At 38.7% G+C, this 20966-nt stretch overlaps 1 protein-coding gene across 1 annotated transcript in view; it reads right to left on the reverse strand.

Annotated features, from left to right (window-relative positions):
* LOC131076716 (uncharacterized) overlaps nucleotides 1-20966 on the reverse strand; it is a 48723-nt gene that overhangs the window by 8427 nt on the left and 19330 nt on the right. Inside the window, exon 5 of the mRNA XM_058014021.2 lies at nucleotides 75-141. Coding sequence (XP_057870004.1) covers nucleotides 75-141 — 67 coding nt within the window. The remainder of the gene's footprint in view (nucleotides 1-74; nucleotides 142-20966) is intronic.

Raw genomic sequence — 20966 nt, forward strand, 5'->3', positions numbered from 1 at the left:
TAGGACAGAAGCTAAGATTGTGGAATTGCCAAGGAAAGAAAAACAATGAGTGATCACAACATCATATATCAAACCTGAAGCTGATATATATAGTAGCACTGCACTATCAGCTGGGAGCTCTTCACAAATCGTGGCTAATACCTGCACATGTCTAAAAGTCATTCATTCGACACTAGATAAGAGTTTGTTCAGTGCAAAGTATTCTTCCATTTAATTGTGTGTGAAATTATTCTAAATGCTAAACAAGAAGTAATGAGCCTATCACTAGCTTTCTAACAACAAAAATAACAAACATAAGTTTAAAATCATTTAGCATTTGATTGGAACATAACATTAGCCACAATCAGATATTCATATCACCACATACCACAAATGACTACTGTCTGACTAATCTAAACGCTAAACACAAAGTAATGGACTCACCACATGCTGCTGCTTTCTTCATTTCATTCCATCCTCTATAATACCAGAATAACCAAAATAAATTGAAAATCATGCAACACTCACTCTGAATATAGTATTAATGTCAGTTAGAGACTATATTCTTTGCAGTTTCTGTATGTCAGAAACTATTTGCTGTCCACTTAAAATCAAAATATAACTGAAACGGATCCAGATTCCAAAGCAAAGAATTGCAGGAGTGGTACTATGTCAGTTTCTGCAGAGAGAGATATGCAGAAACTTAACATAACACTTGATGCCCAGATGGCTAACAAATATAACAACTAATAGAAATCAATAGGAAAACTTTATGTGAACCTAAGTCCAAAGGACCAAAGGTATAGGTCACTAAAAGAATGCAACTATATATAATTGTGCAGGATGATTTGAATACTTGCAATCTACACAAACAACTGCCTCGTAACAAGATTGGTATCTATTATTCAAAATGCACAGATGCATAAAATTTGTAGATATGTATTTTGATCAAAACCATGCTAAGTAACCAAATCAGTATCAAGGATGGGTACAGTGCACTGGTAGACAGTATTTTGGGGGGCAAAGGAGGGGGGGTTGGGTACATTTTGGATACATCCACACAAAAATTCATAACAGAAATACAAAAATGAATTTTATAGCCTAAAAACAAAAAATAAATTCACAATACTGTTTACTGCTCTATCTAATAAAATTAATACTCCAATTAATAACAGAAATAACAATGCATACCAGACAGAGGAGTATAAGTATACCTTTATTCACACATGAAGTTATTACAGAAGTAGATTAAAGATGGCCAGCCAGGATGAAACTGGATTGAACTAGATCATCCCCCTCTTCTTGATAATACAAAATCTATTTAAAGAACCCAACTGTTGCCAGAGGAACACAACAATTGACTAACTAATTCTTATAACTACCCAAAGCCGACAAACAATTAATACATAGTTGGATAACCCATTTTATCAAAACATAATAATAGTCATCATACACTGACTATGTCATCCTGTTGACGTGTCTGAAGTCGCATTGCTGCAAACTCCATACGGCCAATGCAGAATAGAATAAACTTGCTGAGTATCCTATCCTCTCTTGAAATAAGGAAATCCCTAATGCTATTTCTTGCGCTTGATCAAAGGGGATAACCTCAAGGTTTCGTTTGTCAGGTCTTGACTGCGGGATTGCTCAGTGGTTTGATGTGTTTTTCACTAGAAACACAAGGGGACTTACGGTAGGATAGGTAATTGCTTGATGAGTTCCCCAAAACTTTAATGGTCTTACTTATCAAAAGGTTTAAGTTGAGTTGATACTGTTTTCAATAGAACTGCGGATTCTCTTGATAAAAAAAGGGAAAAAAGGGAAGGATAGGGAGAGAGAGAGATACAGAAAACATGAATTTTAACTAAGATAGCAGACTTAGTAAACAGACGGACACCTCCAAATAACTAAATTAAGCATTACCAGCAATTTAAGCACAATACTTGCATCAATCTAGTACGATCTTCAAGGGAAAATTGGATTTTCATGTTATTAAATACAACATCAGAATTTTGACATTCATTCAGTGAGCATTCAACAACCAAACTAAGCATGTGAAGGGTTCAGATTAACCATGCAAAAGGAAAGACAATCAGTCATTCCCTAATGGTATGAACAGCGAGGATTCTATCAGATGTTTACTTAGAAAATGCTATATAAAGGAAAGAAGCATAACTGAAAAATTCTAAATTAATGAAGGAGGAGACCATGCACTCACAAGGAAACTTGAAACAGTCTTAACTTTGCATTAAATCCTGTAAATTTCGCCAGAGCCTTTACAACAATCCAAGAACTTCTTACAAAATGAGGGAAAACCAATCCCTTAAATAGGCTTCAAAAATGGAAGAATGGCCAAGATCTAATCTAAACAAGTGGCCCAGATTCATCCATAAAACATGGCTGCCCATACCCATAAATGGGAGGCAAATATCAACAACCACCTCAAAGCCCAAAGGGAGTAATAACTACCCAAAAAGGTAATTAGAACATATCCAGAAATAATCCAAAAAGGTGCATACACATAAAGTTTTACATTTAGTTGACTAGGAAGTCAAACATGACCCTTTGGCCAAAAAGTGCACTTTTCAAGATTTAAAAGGAAAAGCACTTTCTAGGAAAGCACTTTCTCTTTTCCATTTGTAGATTCATTTTCCAAGAACTCATCTTCACCATGCAAATATTCCTGCCAAAGATCACGACCTACCACACGCTCCTCACGAACATACTCCTAGAACCTGATGCATAATTGGAATAGCAGACTGAATGGAGGCATAGGAGGATGACGAATTTTATATTGCATGCCCTCGAGATATTGGTCCACGTGCTTCAAACCATCCTTCCAGCTGGAACGATTACGCTCGACGCACAACATGTCTGACTGGAATTGACCAACAAAACTTAGGTCCTTAACGAAATAGGTGATCTTATCCGTCCCTAGTCTTTCTTCCCAGTCTGGCCGTATCACTTTATCGGACAGGGCATTTTGCCATCCTGAGACCATTGATCGAAGGATCATTTTGCCGAGTTCTTGCATGGTGTTCAGAATTGTCTCGCACGCATCGTGTTCTTTATCAATGATTTCTCGTGTCATTCTTCATGGTGATAGTCCAGTACCATTCCTTAAGAGTGCTAATGTTATAAGGACCTAGGATGGTGGGTAATGTAAGAATATGTGCATGGGTCCAAAAGAGAGCTCTCATGAGGGGAAGAGTAGTGGCAGCCACTTCATGCATTCTAAGGGATTCCTCTTTACCTCTAATAGCCGAACCAGGGTGGTCTCTCGATGGTGAGCCATCTCTTTTACTTCTTCGAGGATTCGTTCTCCCCTCCCTTTGATGCCTTGTATCCATTCCTTGAAGGCCCTTGCAGTGTCCCGTACTCCTTCAAATTCTGTTGTGGTCCTCTGTGCCAATGCTGTCGGGGGAATGTGGGATTCGGAAACATTGTGTAATGGTCTCAGGAGTTGATCGATGTATCCCTCGGCCTGCTCAGCACGAGCTCGATACATGTCCTTTTCAGTTGTTATCTCTTCAAGTTGCCTGAGCATATTCAATACTGAGTCCTTGAATTCCTCCTTTTCCTATTCCTTAGTGGCTCGTCTGATGGGGACGGTCGTGATGCTATAATCTGCCAGTGTAATCTGATCTGCTGGCTTGTCTACAGGCGGGGTGGCGATGTGAAGAGTGCGGTTCCTTTGCTCATCTTTGGTCATCCTGGAATATGCCTTGGGCTTTTTCTTTCCCTTGGCTTTAGCTTGATCTATACGTGAGAAGATGTCTTCGAAGTCAATGGGTGGCTTTGTGGCGGCCTTGCGCTGAGCTCGGGCAATCAACCATTCCTGAGGTACAGTCTGGGTTGATGCTATGGCTAAATTTTCACTCTGTTCTTTGATATTTTCAGCCGTCTCACGACAAATTTGCAGCTGTTCCGTTACCAGAGGAGTGGAGGAGGTGTCAAGCTCTTTGCTTGCAGCAGAGTTTTCTCCTACTTCACTGAACAATTGTCTGATGCCTTCGTGTGATGGTAGCTCTTCAGTCTTTTCAAGCTCGCGGGTCTCCTCTGTCTTTTGCTCTCCTTCAACGGTAGAGTCATCTTTGGCAGTGTTATGGAGCAGTAGTTCATGGCGACTTTGTTGGGTGGGTTCATGCACTTCGATCCCCTAAATGGATGGAATCTCTCCTTCCTCAATTTGGTTACCCGGCTCGGCCGATTCAATAGCTCTTAGCTCGACGTCTAGCATGTCGGGTGCGGGAGGATTGTCAGCTCCAAATGCATCGATGTCACTCTAGGAAGGAGGAGCAGGTATATAATCCAATTCTACTACATCGTCGGACGAACTGGGATCCTTTGACGATGAAGTGATCTCTAGCCTCCTAATGGGAATCTTTTCCCTTCTTGTTCTCTTGGACGTCCGAGTCCCTCTGCAAGCCTTAGCCTTCTTTCTCTTCTCAGGTTTCTCAATTTCTTCTCTGGGTGCACTGGAAGTTCCCTCATCTTCGAAAGACTGAGAATCGAGGCTACCCATTAGGTGGTAGGTGAACTGGACTCCTTCATGAATTAGTCGCTCAATCTGCTGATGCAACCATTGGTCTGTATATTTTGCTGGGGCTGCCATGACTGCCTCAAAATTAGTGATCGAGTCCTGTGACCAATCAACGCTCGACAAAAGATGCCTTACCGCCTCAAATTCTTGGACCTGCAAACAATTCCCTGAATCTGCGAGTTGATCTGGGACCCAGCGGTATTCAAAGAGTCGCATCTGTTGCACACTCAGCCTAGAATATTCACGCCTTCGGACCTCATAGTCATCAGAGCAGTTTTTCCAATAATCTTCAACTGATTCCTTTGCTCTGTACCGCCTGTCATAGGCTCTCTTTGCCAGATTATCGTGATCAAAGCATTTCCTTGGAAAATGCTCTTGTAGGCCATAGGAGGCCAGCTCTGCGAAGGATTCCTCTGCTAGGGTAGGGGTCTTCAGATGGACATCCTGGTTGCCTATAATCATGGGGAACGCGAATCCAGCCTGCTTACTGTCTCTGAGTAAGATGCCGGTCGGACGTGACTACCTTGTGACCTCCATAAGAACTATCTTGTCGATTGGGTACCGTGGAAGTCGGAGAGGGGCACCATCAAAGCTAGCTATCCGGATATAGGAGAACCTTGGGAACTGGATGAACCAGGCCCCGTATCTCTGTACTAGAATAGTAGCTTGCTCTGAGAGCCTTATGTGTAACCCTCCCTGCATAAGCTTGACCAAGCGCATTGTGAAGGCGTCATTGACACGCTCATACTGGCCAACTACATAAGTCGGGTTGTTCTTTTCCCTCTGAGCTATATCCTGATAGTGAAGCTATGGGTAACAATCATATACCTTTACTTGACTAGGTCCATTCCCAATTTCACTTTTCATTATCAAACCTGGCAGTGGCTGGTTCTTGGCGAACATGTAGACCAAGTAGGAGGTTATAGTGAAGTACCTGTTTGTCTCGAGTTCAATTAGCTGAGTGTGGATGTTGTCGCTTATAATCTGGGCCCAGTCAAACTCGGACTTCCTGGCAAAGACTTGCTCTGTGAAATAAAACATCCACTCCTCAAAGTAGGAAGTCCCATAACCCTGCTGAGCAATGTGACCATATCCCCATGCTCATTGTGAAAGTCACTTCTTGGGGTCTTTTTCCCAATTTTGACGCTAGGAGGCCTTCTCTCCTTGTACCACTCTTCGTTGATCAGTGTTCTGCATCCGGCAGGATTCATATCATACGCCCCCTATGCTTCGTCTATAGTCGTGGCCGTGGGATTGTTCGGGAAGGGAATGTCGAACGCGTCGCCAATGGCCTCAGGAGTAAAGTTAGCGAGGGTCATGTTCTCAAGGAGCACCAATCTGGAACCTGGTTGATAATGTCGAGCAGCCTCTACAACTCATAGTTTTGCACTGCTGGAGGAAATCCCGCCGCTTGGGCGATGCCACTTTCCATCATCTGCCTAGGCCTGCCGTAGGCATTAGGGGAGAAGACTCGGCTCCTAAAATCTTGGATATCGATATGGCCTAGGTCAGTATCACCGACATTGTCCCAGACACTGAATTTTTGACTCCCTCAATCCCCCTCTTTGATACTGGTACTTCATCCTTTCAACCTTGCGAGGAATATCTGGCTTAGATGCTCGCGATGTCTTGGCTGTAGCAAGCGTCTTTGATAACTCCGCCGCCGATTTAGGCAATTATCCTGCACAGCCGGACGCGGATTACGAGGCGATATAAAATAAGTAAGGTGGGTTAGAGAATATGCCAGCATTCAAGGATTAATTCAAAATTTGGATTGGAAACAGCGTGATATTGCTAGCTGAGAGCTTGATTGATTTAAAGCAAAATATTTATGAAGCTTTCAACTGCAAGCTTATATTTAAGCATTTTCAGGATCAATTTTCAAAAGGGACAAAGCTCGAAAAATTTTCCTAAGTTTGAAAATGCAATTTCTAGCTGGATCCTTAGGAGCAAATTCTAATTTCGATTGCTTAGAATGACGCTTTAATAATCGGAAAAAAGATACGAATTTTGAAGATTTAAGTATTTTAATCAATTTTTTTTTTTTTTGCACAGACATCCGTCCAATTTGTAAATATTTCAGACGATCAAGAGAGGTAGAGCGTACTTACCTGGTGAAAACAGACGGCGAGAAACTGCCCGATTTGCTGTGCAAAAACGAATGGATAGTTCTGCAAATTTTGAATTCTGACGATTATCTCTCTAATTCAAATTTTTGCGGTTGTTGCTTGAAAAGAATTTGTCATTTTGAGTTTTAGACTAAGCGATTTACCTTGGGCGATCTAGTTGAAACATGATTCTGAAGAGGGGTTGCGAATGGCAAACTTCGGTGAATCGGAGAGTTTGAAGACCATTTAAAACTTTAAACCATCTTTTGCATTCACCCTAAATCGCGATTTCCAGCACTCTTAGGCGTTTTGCCAATTTAAACACTTCGCACTTTTACCCTAAAATGCGATTTTCGAAGCTATGAGGGTTTTTGAAAATTTTCGCGTGGTATTGCAAGCATTTAAAAAAACATCGTGGCACTTATGCCCCTTTTCCGGCGATTTCTAGAGAATTCGGGGGGGGGGGGGGTCACGCAAAGCTCAAAATCGCGATTTTTTGCCTTATTGAACGATTTGCTTTACTTCTCTTCCATAATGCGATTTTCGGAGGTTTGAAACTTCGGTGCTTTGGACCAATTTGCCAATTTAAACACTCGGATGCTTCATCATCACACGCCTATTAAAGGCGACTTCACAAGTTTGAACAAGCCTTTGGAATTCGTGCCTGAGGGCTAGACTAGCCCAATGGAATCACTGGCTTCTTTTGCTAACAATGTTGTCTTACGGATTGAACATGGGCTCGCTCGAAAGGGCGCGAGAGGCTCTGCGCGAAACTCAACAGGGCGAAGACGAAAGGCTCAAAAAAAGGAAAGGAGGACCCTGTCGGCGACAGGGAACGTGTGCAACACACAACACATCCCTCGAAAGAAAAAGTCATCTTCAAGACGACAAAAAAAAAAGCTGTGTCAAACTGGTGGCAATGCTATAGACTAAGAACCTGTATGCAAACAAATAAGTACAGGCAAAGTAGACATAGAATCAACACCTCACAAACACATGCCAGTAGACTGAGAATGCTAATGGCCAACCAATCAAGGAACCCAATCTGACTGCACACTTGTTGACGTGTATTTTGTACACTATCAAACAGAATAAAATACCCAAGGGTACCTTATCCTCTCTTGAGTAAAGCCTCTGAATGCTGAAGATATCGCGAGAAAGGATCAATCAGGGTGACTTCAAGGTTCTTCGTTGTAGGATCTCTACGTGTAGATAAGCACCAGTGGTCGTTGTAAATGATGTTTCTTCAAGGGGCCTTACGTTTTCGAACTGCAAGAACAGGATCTTCCTAAAACTAACAGGTTCTCAAAAAAGATCAAAAGGTAGGGTTTGCAAGAGATGAATTTTAATCTAATCCTAAGAATGACTCAATGTAGGCTAGACTTGGTAAGATTCTACCAATTTCAGTATTGCCAAGGAATTACAACTCTACTGGAATTGATGCGATCTTCTAAGGTGACTAGTGATTTTTCAAATCATCAAGAATTATAGACACTACCATGAAGATACATATCAATAGTTCAATAATGATCGAAGGTTCAAGCAATCTAGATATCTCCAGTTGACCACACAAGGCATCCTTACAATCAGTAAGAAGCTAGTGGTTTGGAACATGAATCTCACCAAAGATCAAGCCTAACACTTAGTTCTTCAAACTTAAACACTACTTTGACTGAGAATGATTCAAGAAAGTAAACAACCATGAAGATAGCCACAAGAATTGCAATAAAACACCATAACTTCAATATTTTATTGATCTCAAAGCCAAAATAAACAACAATTGTTTGAAATCCTTTCTTCAATGCTCAATCTTGCTACAAAATAACTTTCTTCTCTCCAAAAGCTCTAATCTTCTAATTTCTAATTGCTTATCTCTAATATCTAATGACAAAATGAAAATGAGTGAGGGTATATATAGCATCCTCAATTACAATGAACGGCCTAGATCAAAAGAAGATCAATGGCTGAGATTCTGACACCTAAACCCTAATTAGGGTTTGTTACCAAAAGTTCCCTTTTTAGTTGAACATTATTAAATGCATAGCCAAATATTTAATTGGCACAAAAATCGAGGGAACATAGACCAATGATAATTAAGATGCCACATCATTTTATAACAACCTCTCTTCTAGAACCTTATTCCCTTTCCAATGCTCTTTCTTAGCATATGCAACGAATCTGGACACAATTCCTTCAATCTCAGCAATAGGAATCTCGGGAAGATTCCTCATTCGTTCCTCCAAGTGGATAACCTGATCAAAGGCCTTGAGAAGAGCAGCTTCCCATCCAGGTTCGAGTTCTTTGATCTTCTCAATCAGGAGCATAGTAGTGAACATTAGATCCCGTTGCTCATTTGTGATGACATTCTCATCTTTGCAAAAAATAACCTTGACTCTTTCTTCCAACTCTTGAAGGTCCACATCTGTCTCAACTTCGATCCTCCTGCCAAGAATGGTACACAACACTTCAAACACCTTGTCCTGAATTGGATGGATGACGCCCTCAACTTGATTGCATTTGGTGCTGATGTCCTCGAAAAGAACCTCCTTCATCTGAAGTAGAGTTGACCACTGGAGTAAATTATGAGCTCCTCCATCCATTATCTTTTCCTGTGCCAGGATCTTCCTTGGTGTTTGCCTGATTACTTGCAGAACAGGAATGATAACTTCTCTAGTGTGAGCGAAAGCGGCTACCGTTATCATCAGGTTGTGGACGATCTCAAGGACCTAGATAGCTCGGTGGATTGTCTGCATCATTCTTGTTGTAAATTCAACGGCTATTGTGTGGGATTTGTCAATCCAAGAGCTCATAAGCTGAACAAAGCTCTTGTGCATCCGGAGATAATCGATTGTGAATCCCGCCTTGCAATATCCTAGTGATGTTCATCGTGAAGGTATCATTGACTAACTTGTAGTCACTTCCAGGTGGATGATGCAAATGAATATAAGAGTCACAAACTCTCACCTCTCCGGGTCCTCTTCCAATCACTCCTCTGTGAGGTAGTCCTGCATATTCAAAGCTCTTGATCAAGGCATATATGACGTATGAGCTCATGTGAAATGACTTGGTAGGCTTTAGTCTTCTTAACTGCACGTCCAGGCAATGGCTAATAATTCTAGCCCAATGAATCGTTCCTTTCCCTTGAACTATCACTTGGATGAAGTAGAACATCCACTTCTCAAAGTAGAAGGCTTGAGGAGCCCCTGTAACTTGATTGAGCAAAGTTATCAAATCTCTGTACTCCTCCTGGAAGTCGATCCTATGTGGTGTGTTGGGAATCTTGCTCAGGCGAGGACGACTTTTGAGTAACCAATTCTTATTGATGATGCTCAAGCAAGTGTCTGGATCATCTTCATACATTGACCTGGCTCCTTCTAGGCTTTTGTAAATCATATCTTTATGTTCTGGGAGATGGAGAGCTTCACTTATAGCCTCCTCTGAAAGGTAAGCCAAAGTGTTCCCTTCCTTGGATACGATTGATCTTGATTGTGAGTCATAATGGCGGGCACACTCGATCATCAACTCATGGCACTGGACCGCTGGAGGGAAACCGGCCGCCTTGATGATGCCACTTTCAATTATTCTCTTTGCGACAGGTGATGGCTTGCCAATGTAAGGGACCTCTCGAAACTTCTTGACACTGAAGTTTCCCAAGTTGGTATCTCCAATATTGCTCCACTTGGACACGATCTTGGTCTCCAATTCCTCATTCCTCTGATCTTCCTTCATGAGAGCTAGACGACTAGCAGATGCTCCTGCCTTTGGAGTCGCCATCTTGACACCTACACAACATTTCATAATGAGTAATATACCTTGAAGAGTAGTAAGGAAGATTCAAAAGATATTAATTAGGAAACCTCATGATAAATCTTGAGTTATCATTTCCTAATTAGCTACATCAAACTTAGAATTTTCAAAACAAAGTGCAAAATTCAAATTTTCAATAATGGTGTCAAGGTAATTTCGCCATACCCCCTCTTGAGAATTAACTCTAAGAAATGATGCAAAAATAGGAGAATTTGCTAGGCAAAATGTGGATCGAAGCTTTCCCTTTAGCAAAATGCGCCTCCTTTAATCTTCACAAGCATCAACTCCACCACCTTTAGTCTTCAACACTTACGATAATTCGCTCCAACTAGACCAGCTTTCGCTCCAACTAGACCAGCTTTCGCACCTTCTTCTTGATCTCCAAATTCGCATTTGAAGTGATGAGTGAATGATGGATAAAACTTGATCAAAACACCCCTATTATATAGGGCGCTCACCACCTTACCCCTCTTAGGCCGACTTGGCAAAATAGGCCAAAAAATAAATAAAATTGCAAAAAAGAGAGGCCGACTTGATAAAATAATAAAAATGATACCTCAAGCGCTCCATTTTCAATTTTAATTTAATAAAAATTAATTTTAAATGCCTTTCTAAAAGGAATTCGATTTTCTAAGGCTCAAAATCAATTTATTAAATGCCCATGCGTCTTTTATTAAATGCCAACTTAATTAATTTTATTTTTTTTAAAATACTTCGAAGTTGGTAATTTTGGCATCTAATGCGAATTAGAGGATATCAACGTTAGGATATGGCAAAAATAAAGAATGCCAATAACTTCGCTCTGGTCCCTTGGAGAAGGACAGGAGCGAACTTGCAATTTAAACCTTGTATTCTTCATTTTTAATCGCCAAAACTTCATCTAGGCATCTAAGTGGCATTTTCAATTGGAGTCTTGAGTTCAATTCACTTGATCTCTAGGAGGAAAGAGCCTTTAAGACTTTTTCGCCCTGGACCCTTGGAGAGGGACAGGAGTGATTTTCCATTTTTGTCCTTGATCCTTCATCCTTAAATTTGTCAATTCTCGTTGTGGGGTAAGTAATGATCCCTTTCATCCATTTCATGCATGCCTAACTCGTTTTTGCAAGGCAAAATTGATTTTCCAAAGATTTTCGCCCTGGTCCTCCAGTGAAGGACAGGAGCGACTTTTGCTTTTGGCCTAGGATTGTCAAGTTTTTGGAGGTAAATCTTTGTTCACCATGCTTTAGAAGACTTTTCCCATCTTCGCACAATTTTTCCTTAGCGTAATCTTGGAGGGAAATTGTTGATTTTATAAAAAATAGCCCTGGTCCTTCAGTGAGGGACAGGAGCACTTTTGAGTCTATTGCACAAATTCATGATCACATTAATCTTCAAATTACTCTCTAGGCGTAGAATATCACATTTCACTACTTCTTGAGTCTTGGTAACAAAAATATCATTTCAAAATGCAAGGTAAATGGGCATATTTGGAGATTTCGCCCTGGTCCCTTGGAGAGGGACAGGAGCGCTTTTGCCAATTGTCATCAAAATTTGCAAATCTTGCATCTCAATTCCACCTCGAAGCCTTTCAAACATCCTTTCAAACTTGCGCCTTGGCCTAGATTTGTCCAAACTTGGAGAGAAGAGCTAGATAACATGTTTTTCGCCCTGGTCCCTTGGAGAGGGACAAGAGCGATTTTGTAAATTCAAGCTTGTCTGTCCTTTGCTAGCCTTCCAAATTATCTTCAACGAGCTAAACATGTCTTCTTCCATTCATTTCAATCACAAACTTGCCTTGTCTTTTGCAAGAAATTTGCACTTTTAGAAAATCGCTCTGGACCTTTGGAGAGGGACAGGAGCGCCCTTTGCCTTCTAGGTATATTTCCTTGTTCTTTAAACCTTCAGTCGCATCTAAGGCATAAAACATCATTTTTCCTCCCATCCAAATCAGGTTTTGCCTCAAAATCTCAAACAAAGAGGACAATCTTGAAAAAACGCCATGGTCCTTCAGTGAGGGACAGGAGCGCCTTTTATCACTTGGGTTGATTTCCTCCTTTGTGGACCACTCAAATTATATTCAATGGACAAAACATGCCCTCCTTGATCTCTTTCAATCATAAAATTGTCCTGATCCTGCAAGAACAATGCAAATTTGACAATCAAGCTCCGGTCCTTCAGTGAGGGACAGGAGCGAACTTTGTCACCATGATCAAATTGTCTCCTTTTTTATCTCGAAATTCCTTTGCTAGGGAAGATTTCATCTTACTTGACGCTATGAATAAGAGTTAATGTCCAAGAAAGGTCTAAAATTGTGCATATAAAGAATTTCGCCTTGGTCCCTTGGAGAGGGACAGGAGCGCCTTTGACCTTCTAGGCAAAAACTTCATCATTTCATTGTTTTTAATCAAGTCTAGATGCTTTATTACGTTCATTTCGCCATCCACCATGCCTTTGATGTTTCAATTTGACCAAACAAGGTCAGGAATGCCTCTGCTAAGTCCTTTCGCCCTGGTCCCTTGGAGAGGGACAGGAGCGAATTTCTCTTAATCCTTCAAAATTCATTATTTTCATGCCTTCAAAATCTTCAAAAACATCAAGTCACGTCCAATTCTCTTTCCTGGAGACCCTGCACAAAACAAAATAGAAAAGTCAGTGACAAATATGCATAAAATAACATTTTCGCCCTGGTCCCTGAGTGAGGGACAGGAGCGATTTTGTCCTTTCTGGCTAATCCATTCAAAATTTAAGTCTCCAAACATTTCACGAGGCAGAGTTAGGTCATCTTCAAGGCCAGGAATCAGTTAGCACGCCTGTCAAAAACAAGAAATTGCACTTAGAACGTATTTCGCCCTGGACCTCCAGTGAAGGACAGGGGCGATTTCTCTGTTTCAGGCATCATCTTGCCTTCGAAATTTGATCAAGATTTACCTAGGCAAAAATACACAATTTTACCTTCAAAATGCTAACACTTAGACAAAATTTGGATTTTACCTCAAAAACCCTGATTAGACCTAACCTGGGACCTATCTGACTTTCCTGACAGACTTACATTATTTCAATAATCTCAATCCTCGGGAGGACGCTTAATAACTTTCAAAATTTGACTAGACTCAACTTGAAAAACATCCAAAAGAAACCCCTAAGGTTTAGCCTTAGCCCAGACAGACCACTCACTCACCCAAAACCCTAAAAGCAGAGAGAAGAACAGGCAAAACAAAAGCGAAAAAAGGAGGTCCCCATTTTAATGGGGTGATGTGTGAAATGGTCACAACAACACTGAAGTCCAAAATTTCTTCACCCAATCCATTATCGAGCCAGGTGGTACTATAAACACTACAAATTATGCAATCAGGAAAATCTGTTACAGTACTCCCTAAAACCTCGGAAGTGCATTCTCCCAATTCACTGACTTTATTATTTTCAGTAGTCTAGGCTCAGGAAAAACTAATAATTAAGTGTTGTAGAGTTGCAATAGAAGAGCTACCTAATGTTGCAATAGAAGACACAAAATGTACATAAAAATTTATGGAACGAAGGTTTATCTCAGTAGTACTATTTTCTTGAGGTAATCATACAACATTATGAAGAATATGAACAAGCCATGTTTCATCAAGAGTCCAAAATGTCCATACCAAAAAATTAATACAACCCACCTCTTGTATGGCATAAATGGTAAATGTAGATGTAAAATAAGAAAATATTGAATAAGTCTTACACGATATAAAATTTCTTATAGCTGTCACATAATTAGAGCATAGAGTGATAAACCGTACGATATTGTGCCTGTTGTACTTGGTTAAAGATTATAATTTTTATCATATTCAATTGGCCATACGGTAGTGCAGAAAATAAATAAAGGTTGCATGGCAAGAAAGATAGTTTATTATTACTTTGTACCATATGATTGAGAAATAGATTGAATTCTTTGACTATATGACGGAAAATTTATGAATTTTCTGCGTTGTAAATTTTTCCAAAATTGAAATAAAGAATTGTACGGTTGGAATATTTAAATTTTTAAATTTCTTGTCTCCTTTTAATTTTTCCCTTATTTGATTTCTTTTCCATCATTTTTTTTGGGGGCCCACCTCATTTTTTCTTTTTCTATCCAATCTGTTAAATATTTCTTCTTTTTTCTCAATTTAAATTGATTTGACTTGACAAAGCTCCAAAGCAAATATTTTAATATTACTACATTGAGACATGCCTTCATTATTTTTGCAATCTTCAATAAAATTAGTTGCCTCAATTAAAGCTAGAAATGTTGTCTTTTGCAAACCTTGTACCATGCCCAGCACACATGAACTCTCCAACTTGTCAAAGTCATTTTTCATCGACTGCTCTTCGCTGATCTCTCTAGTTTTAATAAAATTACAGTTTGATGAAAATACATCATAGTCCTCCATTTGCTAGTAAAACAAGCTGCAAAAGCAACAAGGAGAATTTGTTTCATCCTCCAAACATGACTATAATTCCAAAATCCTTCATTGTTCGGTTCCACCAGACCATGATCCTACTTCTCCTTCCATTCTTCTTTGAAGTACAAATTTGATGAATTTGAGGAAGTTGCTTCCTTGCTTACTGTTTGGTTTTGTTTAATTAATAGTAGAGATGACAATGCATACCAAATACAGGAGTAAACAATATCCTTATTTGCACATAACATTATTACAGAAGAAGACCAGAGATGGCCAACCAAGGATCAAAGTCAATTAGACTATGTAATGTCCCCAAATTGGGATTAACCTACTTGTTCCCAAAATTAACAATTCCAACAATGTAATTCATTCTTAATGATAACATATTAAAGTAAATTCATTTAATCATTAACAACCTAAGAAATAATGAAAAAATACGTAAATCAGTGAGCAATTATATTATATGGAATGTTAAACATTATAATTATCTAACTACCCCATAGTCAATCATAGTTCAGTCTAGTAGGAAAACTCGACAGGGCGCCAATAAACTACCCATCCCAACTAAGCCCGACAGCGTGCAGCATCCAACTATGACAACTCACCCCTCAGCGCACAAGCAGCAGGAATGTCCAACTATGACCAGCTCCATCCCTTGGGGTGGTCTACTTAATTCAGGGAAGCCGGTAAACCGCATCTCCCTAGCTTATTTCCTCCAACTTTACATCTGGTTGATTATGGGACAAATATATATACATATATGATCTATTTATTTGAAGAAATATAATATAAGTATTACTCTTATTATAATCAATGTTTATGAATACATATAGGAAGATTGATTGTATAAAACATTTAGACTTCATACCAATCACTTGTATAATGCACAATGGCTGTATGCTTGAATCTGATTCATTTATATCAGATCTATCCTTGATCAATTGGCTTTCCTTTGAAATGATTGCTTGATCGTAGAAAATTGTGAAGTCTTATTAATAAGACAATGTTCTCCATATCTGATCTCATTAGATTTCTTCCTTATATTTCTAATTTTTCTCCTATATGCAAGTTATATGCATTCCAATTTCTGGCGTTTACCCATTGCTTATTTTCCACTCTCTGCCTGATTTTCAACATCAATGAACCCACTCTTTTTTATATTCCTCATGAAGGGATGAGGGGTCATGGTTCTTCATAAAGGATACATCTTCCTCAAGTGACATGTCCCATCCCTTTATGCAACTCGCTACCATACTAATTGTTGCCTTCTTAGTACTACTTTGAAAGATATGCAGCCTTTCTTGAAGAATCATTATTCATGTTTAAGACCTAACTGTCATCTCTTTTGCTGGGTTGATTATTTACCAATTACTGCTTTTTGAAAGACTATGGCAGGTCATGATGGATACTACAATATCCTTAAGATAAATCACCAATTAGGATGGTATAATCTGGCAGCCTGTGTGTGTGTGTGTGCGCGTGCATGACAGGGCATGACAGACTAGATAATACCAATTTCCTTGATAATACACAATGTATTTAAAGGACCAGTCGGTTGCCAAGAGGAACACAACCATCGACCAACCAACGCTTATAACTATCAAAGCTAACAAACAATTATACATAGTTGGCTAGCCAATAGTATCAAAACATAATAATAGGTATTGTACACTGACTACATCATCCCCCGCAAAATAAAAAGTTGTCTTCCAAATGACAAGTAAACATCAAATAACATTAGATAAGACTTTCCAAACTGATGATTGTAGATGAAGACTTGTAGATGAACTTGGAAGTGTACTTTGCAAACTCAAACTTCAAGAGTACTAGGGTCAATGCCCCCAACAGGGTCAAGGGGCAATGCCCATTGTGGGGATTTGGGGGCAACACCTGCGAGGGGTCTGGGGGTAGTGTGCCTACTAGGGTCAAGAGGCAACCCAAATTAGGACCTTCAAAACCACACAGATCTTCATGGCACAAATCATTTTCATCATTTTTTAAGAGGCAAAAACCAATGCTAATGAAGGAAAAAAAGGAGATTTTGGAGTGTCTAACCAATGTATGCCAATATGTGAATAATGCTTTGGCCTAACGAACCAAGAGACCTCATTTGATTGCACATTGAAAACTCCCAAGCATAGACTCTCATTCAAAATGGCTTCTGACAATAGACTTTTGCTAGGGCAACTGAAGGATCATACAATCAAGTTGTATAATAGAGGACAAGGTATGCCTTATGAGTGGAAGGGCATTGAAATGTAGAATGTGGGAAGTGTTGGGCCAAATGACACAAGACACTATTAGGAGTTGTATGATTGCAAGAAAATAAAACATGAAGGAAACCAGAAAGGATCGTACAATGTGAAGATGGTGAGGTTATCATACAATTTACAAATCACTCCCTTCTCCTTGTCATATGATGCACTTAAATCTCAGTTGTACACCATTCCTCAAAGGATGCCGTATGCTATTCATTGAATTATGCCATACTTCATTTATCAAATAAAATTGTACCCCATTATCTCATACTATGTGAGAGACCTTGTACAATATGAAGAATTGTTTGTCATACAATGTAGGAGAAATAAAAGAACCATTGCATGATAGAAATTTTTGCTACCTTAAATCATCACACGATAGGAGTTTTAGTTGGTTGTACAGTGTAAAGGTTTGTTGTTTGTGTAATGTGCTTTGTAGGCCAACCATATAGTTGGACCTTTTCTTGTAGTCAGGCTTTGTAATCAAGATTTTTAATGTACTCGGGCCTTTGATGTAATCAGACCTTGTAGTCATGCATTTTATGTAATCGGGCCTTTTATTTATTTCTCCCTCAAATGCTAAATACTTTCTCCCTTTTGTTCTAGTCTTTCCTTACTTTCTAATTTTCTTTTTCTTTTTCTATAATTTTCTTGCGAAATTGATTTGACTTGACCAATATCTATATGCTCCAAGTTAAACAACAAACTTTTTAGTTTTTTCCACTTAATATTATAAGCATATAACTTTATTGCAAAACATGTTCATTGCATATTAACATTCACATGAATCTAATATTATGCATCACAAATTGAACACGAGATATATACATGGAAGCCCTTACGGGAGAAAACCACGGTAAAATAGCTTCTTTACATATAGAAAACTTCTTTTACAAATTTGTAGGTATCAACCCAATAGAGGCACCAACCCCTCATTCAAATTTGCTTCTTCAAATCTGCTGCGAAATGACCACAAGGTTCTCTAGACAATGGAGTTATTTATACCACTTTTGGAACTGTTATAAGTCTGATCAAAAATCCGCTACAAAGAAATCAGTCTCCTCTACACAATCTGCTTATGAACTCCTTATATACCTCTGAAATAATCTTCTTTATATAACATTCACTCTTGGTGTATGCCCTTGATCTATCTTCTTTTACTTTCACTCCACACACACACAAACATCTCTCATCTAATTCACATCCCTTTTATATATATTCACATTCCCTTAGAGATATCTCTTTTCAAATAGTCACAATACTTCAAACAAGTCATATCTTTTGAGAATTAATTGTCAATGCAAATCACACCTTCTCACAAAGGATAATATTTATTAATCTTTTAATATATATGTCGTTTACTCTATGTAATTGATATCTTCTTAAGCTTACTCGTTGTTCTGAAGAAATGCTGTCTTTTCATCGAAAAAAAATTGCCTTTCCTTCATCGCAGCCATATTATCGAATTGCCTCATAAGGGAAATCATTACATTGAATAATCCTTAATCGATTATTTACTTTGCTGTAGTCGGCTTTTTTAGTTATATAATTGACTTGATTAGTCGATTTGTTTTGTTTATTTCCTTCTGTTATTAGTATCCCTTCAGACACGTGCTGCATGTTGTATTAATAATTTTCTTTGACAAATGTTTCTAATCTTCATCGCAAACATAAATCTTTCTGCTCGTACATTGGTTGTCTTCACAGGAACTGAGTTTTGGTTAACTACTTTCTCATGCTTTTCATAGTAATCCATAATTGGTCTTTCCCACATCAAATTGCTGCTTATACTTGTGACTGCATACTTGAGTCCTGCTCACTGCTTACTTCAATCGCTGCACTCTTCTATTGAGCTTTCTCCTTAATATGAATTGCTGTTACCAATATTACAAATCATTATAAGATTGCTACCTTTACTATTTAATTCTTTTATCTCAGGAAATGCATTTTCATTTATTACTACCAAATAACACAAGAATTATCCCTTGATTGCGCATCACTTGTGATGCTATATGCTTCTTCTGTTTCATTGCCATAGTCTCAACACTGATGTCTTTGATGATGTGAAAGACAGCCTGGCATGTCAACTTCACAAGACTATTCATATGCAATAGAATCACACCAATACTGATCACATGCAAAAAACTCTGAATATTACAACATCAACGACAATATTAATCACCCTTTTCAATCATCCATGAGGGATTGTTTCTTCAAAAAATAGGAATTTGAATATAGATCATAGATTCATAATTGCTGTTTGTTTCTTTTCTTTGATCATTTATTTCCTTGATGCTTATAAAGTTGATATTCCTTCATTGAATAAAGTCGGCTTTGTCAAACAAAATTGCCTTAACTTCTGATTCCTCAAGTTGTCACAAACCCTTGCCTTGTGTCATCACAACAATCGCTATGTTGTTTTCTTTACTCTCCATAACTTTAAGGATTTGGTTGTGAGCTTTATAGTTTCATCCCGTGAACACTCCTTATGTACACACTTCTTATAATCTCTATTTCAACTTGTTCAATGTCTTTTATCCTTCATGATCTTTACCATTCACAGGAATATTCTATTCATAACATCTTCAATACATTCTCTATCATCTTACCATCTTGGCATCTCTATCCTTGCTAGTTAATATTATCCTTTAGTTGTTTCACAAGTCTTGTTACTTTGTCAGATAACATCAGTGATTACTCCTTTGACATCAAAGACAACATCTAACTCCTTTGACATCAATGACAACATTTCAACAATCATCACATAATCCTCATTCATCTTCATTGATCTCAATAGGTTCGATAAAACACAATTTGACATAAATACTTCGTAGTCCTCCATTAGTTAATGAAATAGGCTACAAAGAGAATTCATTTCATCCTCTAAACATGACTATAACTTCATAATTCCTTCATCATTTGGTTCCATCAAACCTTGATTCTTCCTTTGTTCTTCTCAATAATCTGAAATTGACGAATCCAAGGAAGCTACTTCCTCACCAATGCTTGAGTCTTTAAAATCAATTTCATACTTCCAACCCTTGTTTTCAATGGAGATTGTATTCATTTTCCAATTATGATCAGCTTTGGCTACTACTAGCCAACCCCAACCCAACAATGCAATGTATGGTTTTTTCCTTAATGAAATGACTACAAAGTTCCACAAAAATGCTTGGGTTCCAATAATTATCTTTTGTCCCATTAAAACTCAAAGTACCTTAATACCTTGTTGATCTATACCCACCAACGGAAAAGTTGGGGGCCAAATGGTCAACTTGATGAGACTTCTCCAAGTGCCTTCCAAAAGTACATTCACACCAGACCCATCGTCAACAATCGTATCAGTGAGTTTCATTCCACAGATCTCTATATTCACCATTGTTGGTTTCTTTGTCATGTTAAATGTTAGTAACGTTGGATCCATCACTTGGTCGCCTGATAACAGAGGTTCGGTTATTCGATCTTCATTGTCACTAGAATCCAATTGGGTCATAGCATGCACCATCTCATTCTCCCTTGATACAATAGTGTCTCAAAGTTCAAAAATACTTTGTAATAAATCCACTACTTTATCTGGTATAGTAATTTAAAGTACTTGCTTGAAATATTTTTCTTGGATTGTAATTGATTTGTTATCGTACTTGTGTTTGCATTTGAGTGGCGGCATTCATTACCCATAGCATTCTCCACTTCAGCCCTTGTTTCATGAAGCCTTTCTTTTTCTAAACATAGGTTTGAGTACATAGCATTCTTTGCCTAGGAACAAGTAATGGCCAATACTTCATTTTGCCTGTCAACATCAATTAGGTTGATGCTAGCCTTTTGCTCGAAGCATCCAATGTCTTTGTGGTCTCCAAGTCCACACCATTTGCAC

This window comes from Cryptomeria japonica, chromosome 10, assembly GCF_030272615.1.
Source record: "Cryptomeria japonica chromosome 10, Sugi_1.0, whole genome shotgun sequence".
Classification (NCBI taxonomy): domain Eukaryota; kingdom Viridiplantae; phylum Streptophyta; class Pinopsida; order Cupressales; family Cupressaceae; genus Cryptomeria; species Cryptomeria japonica.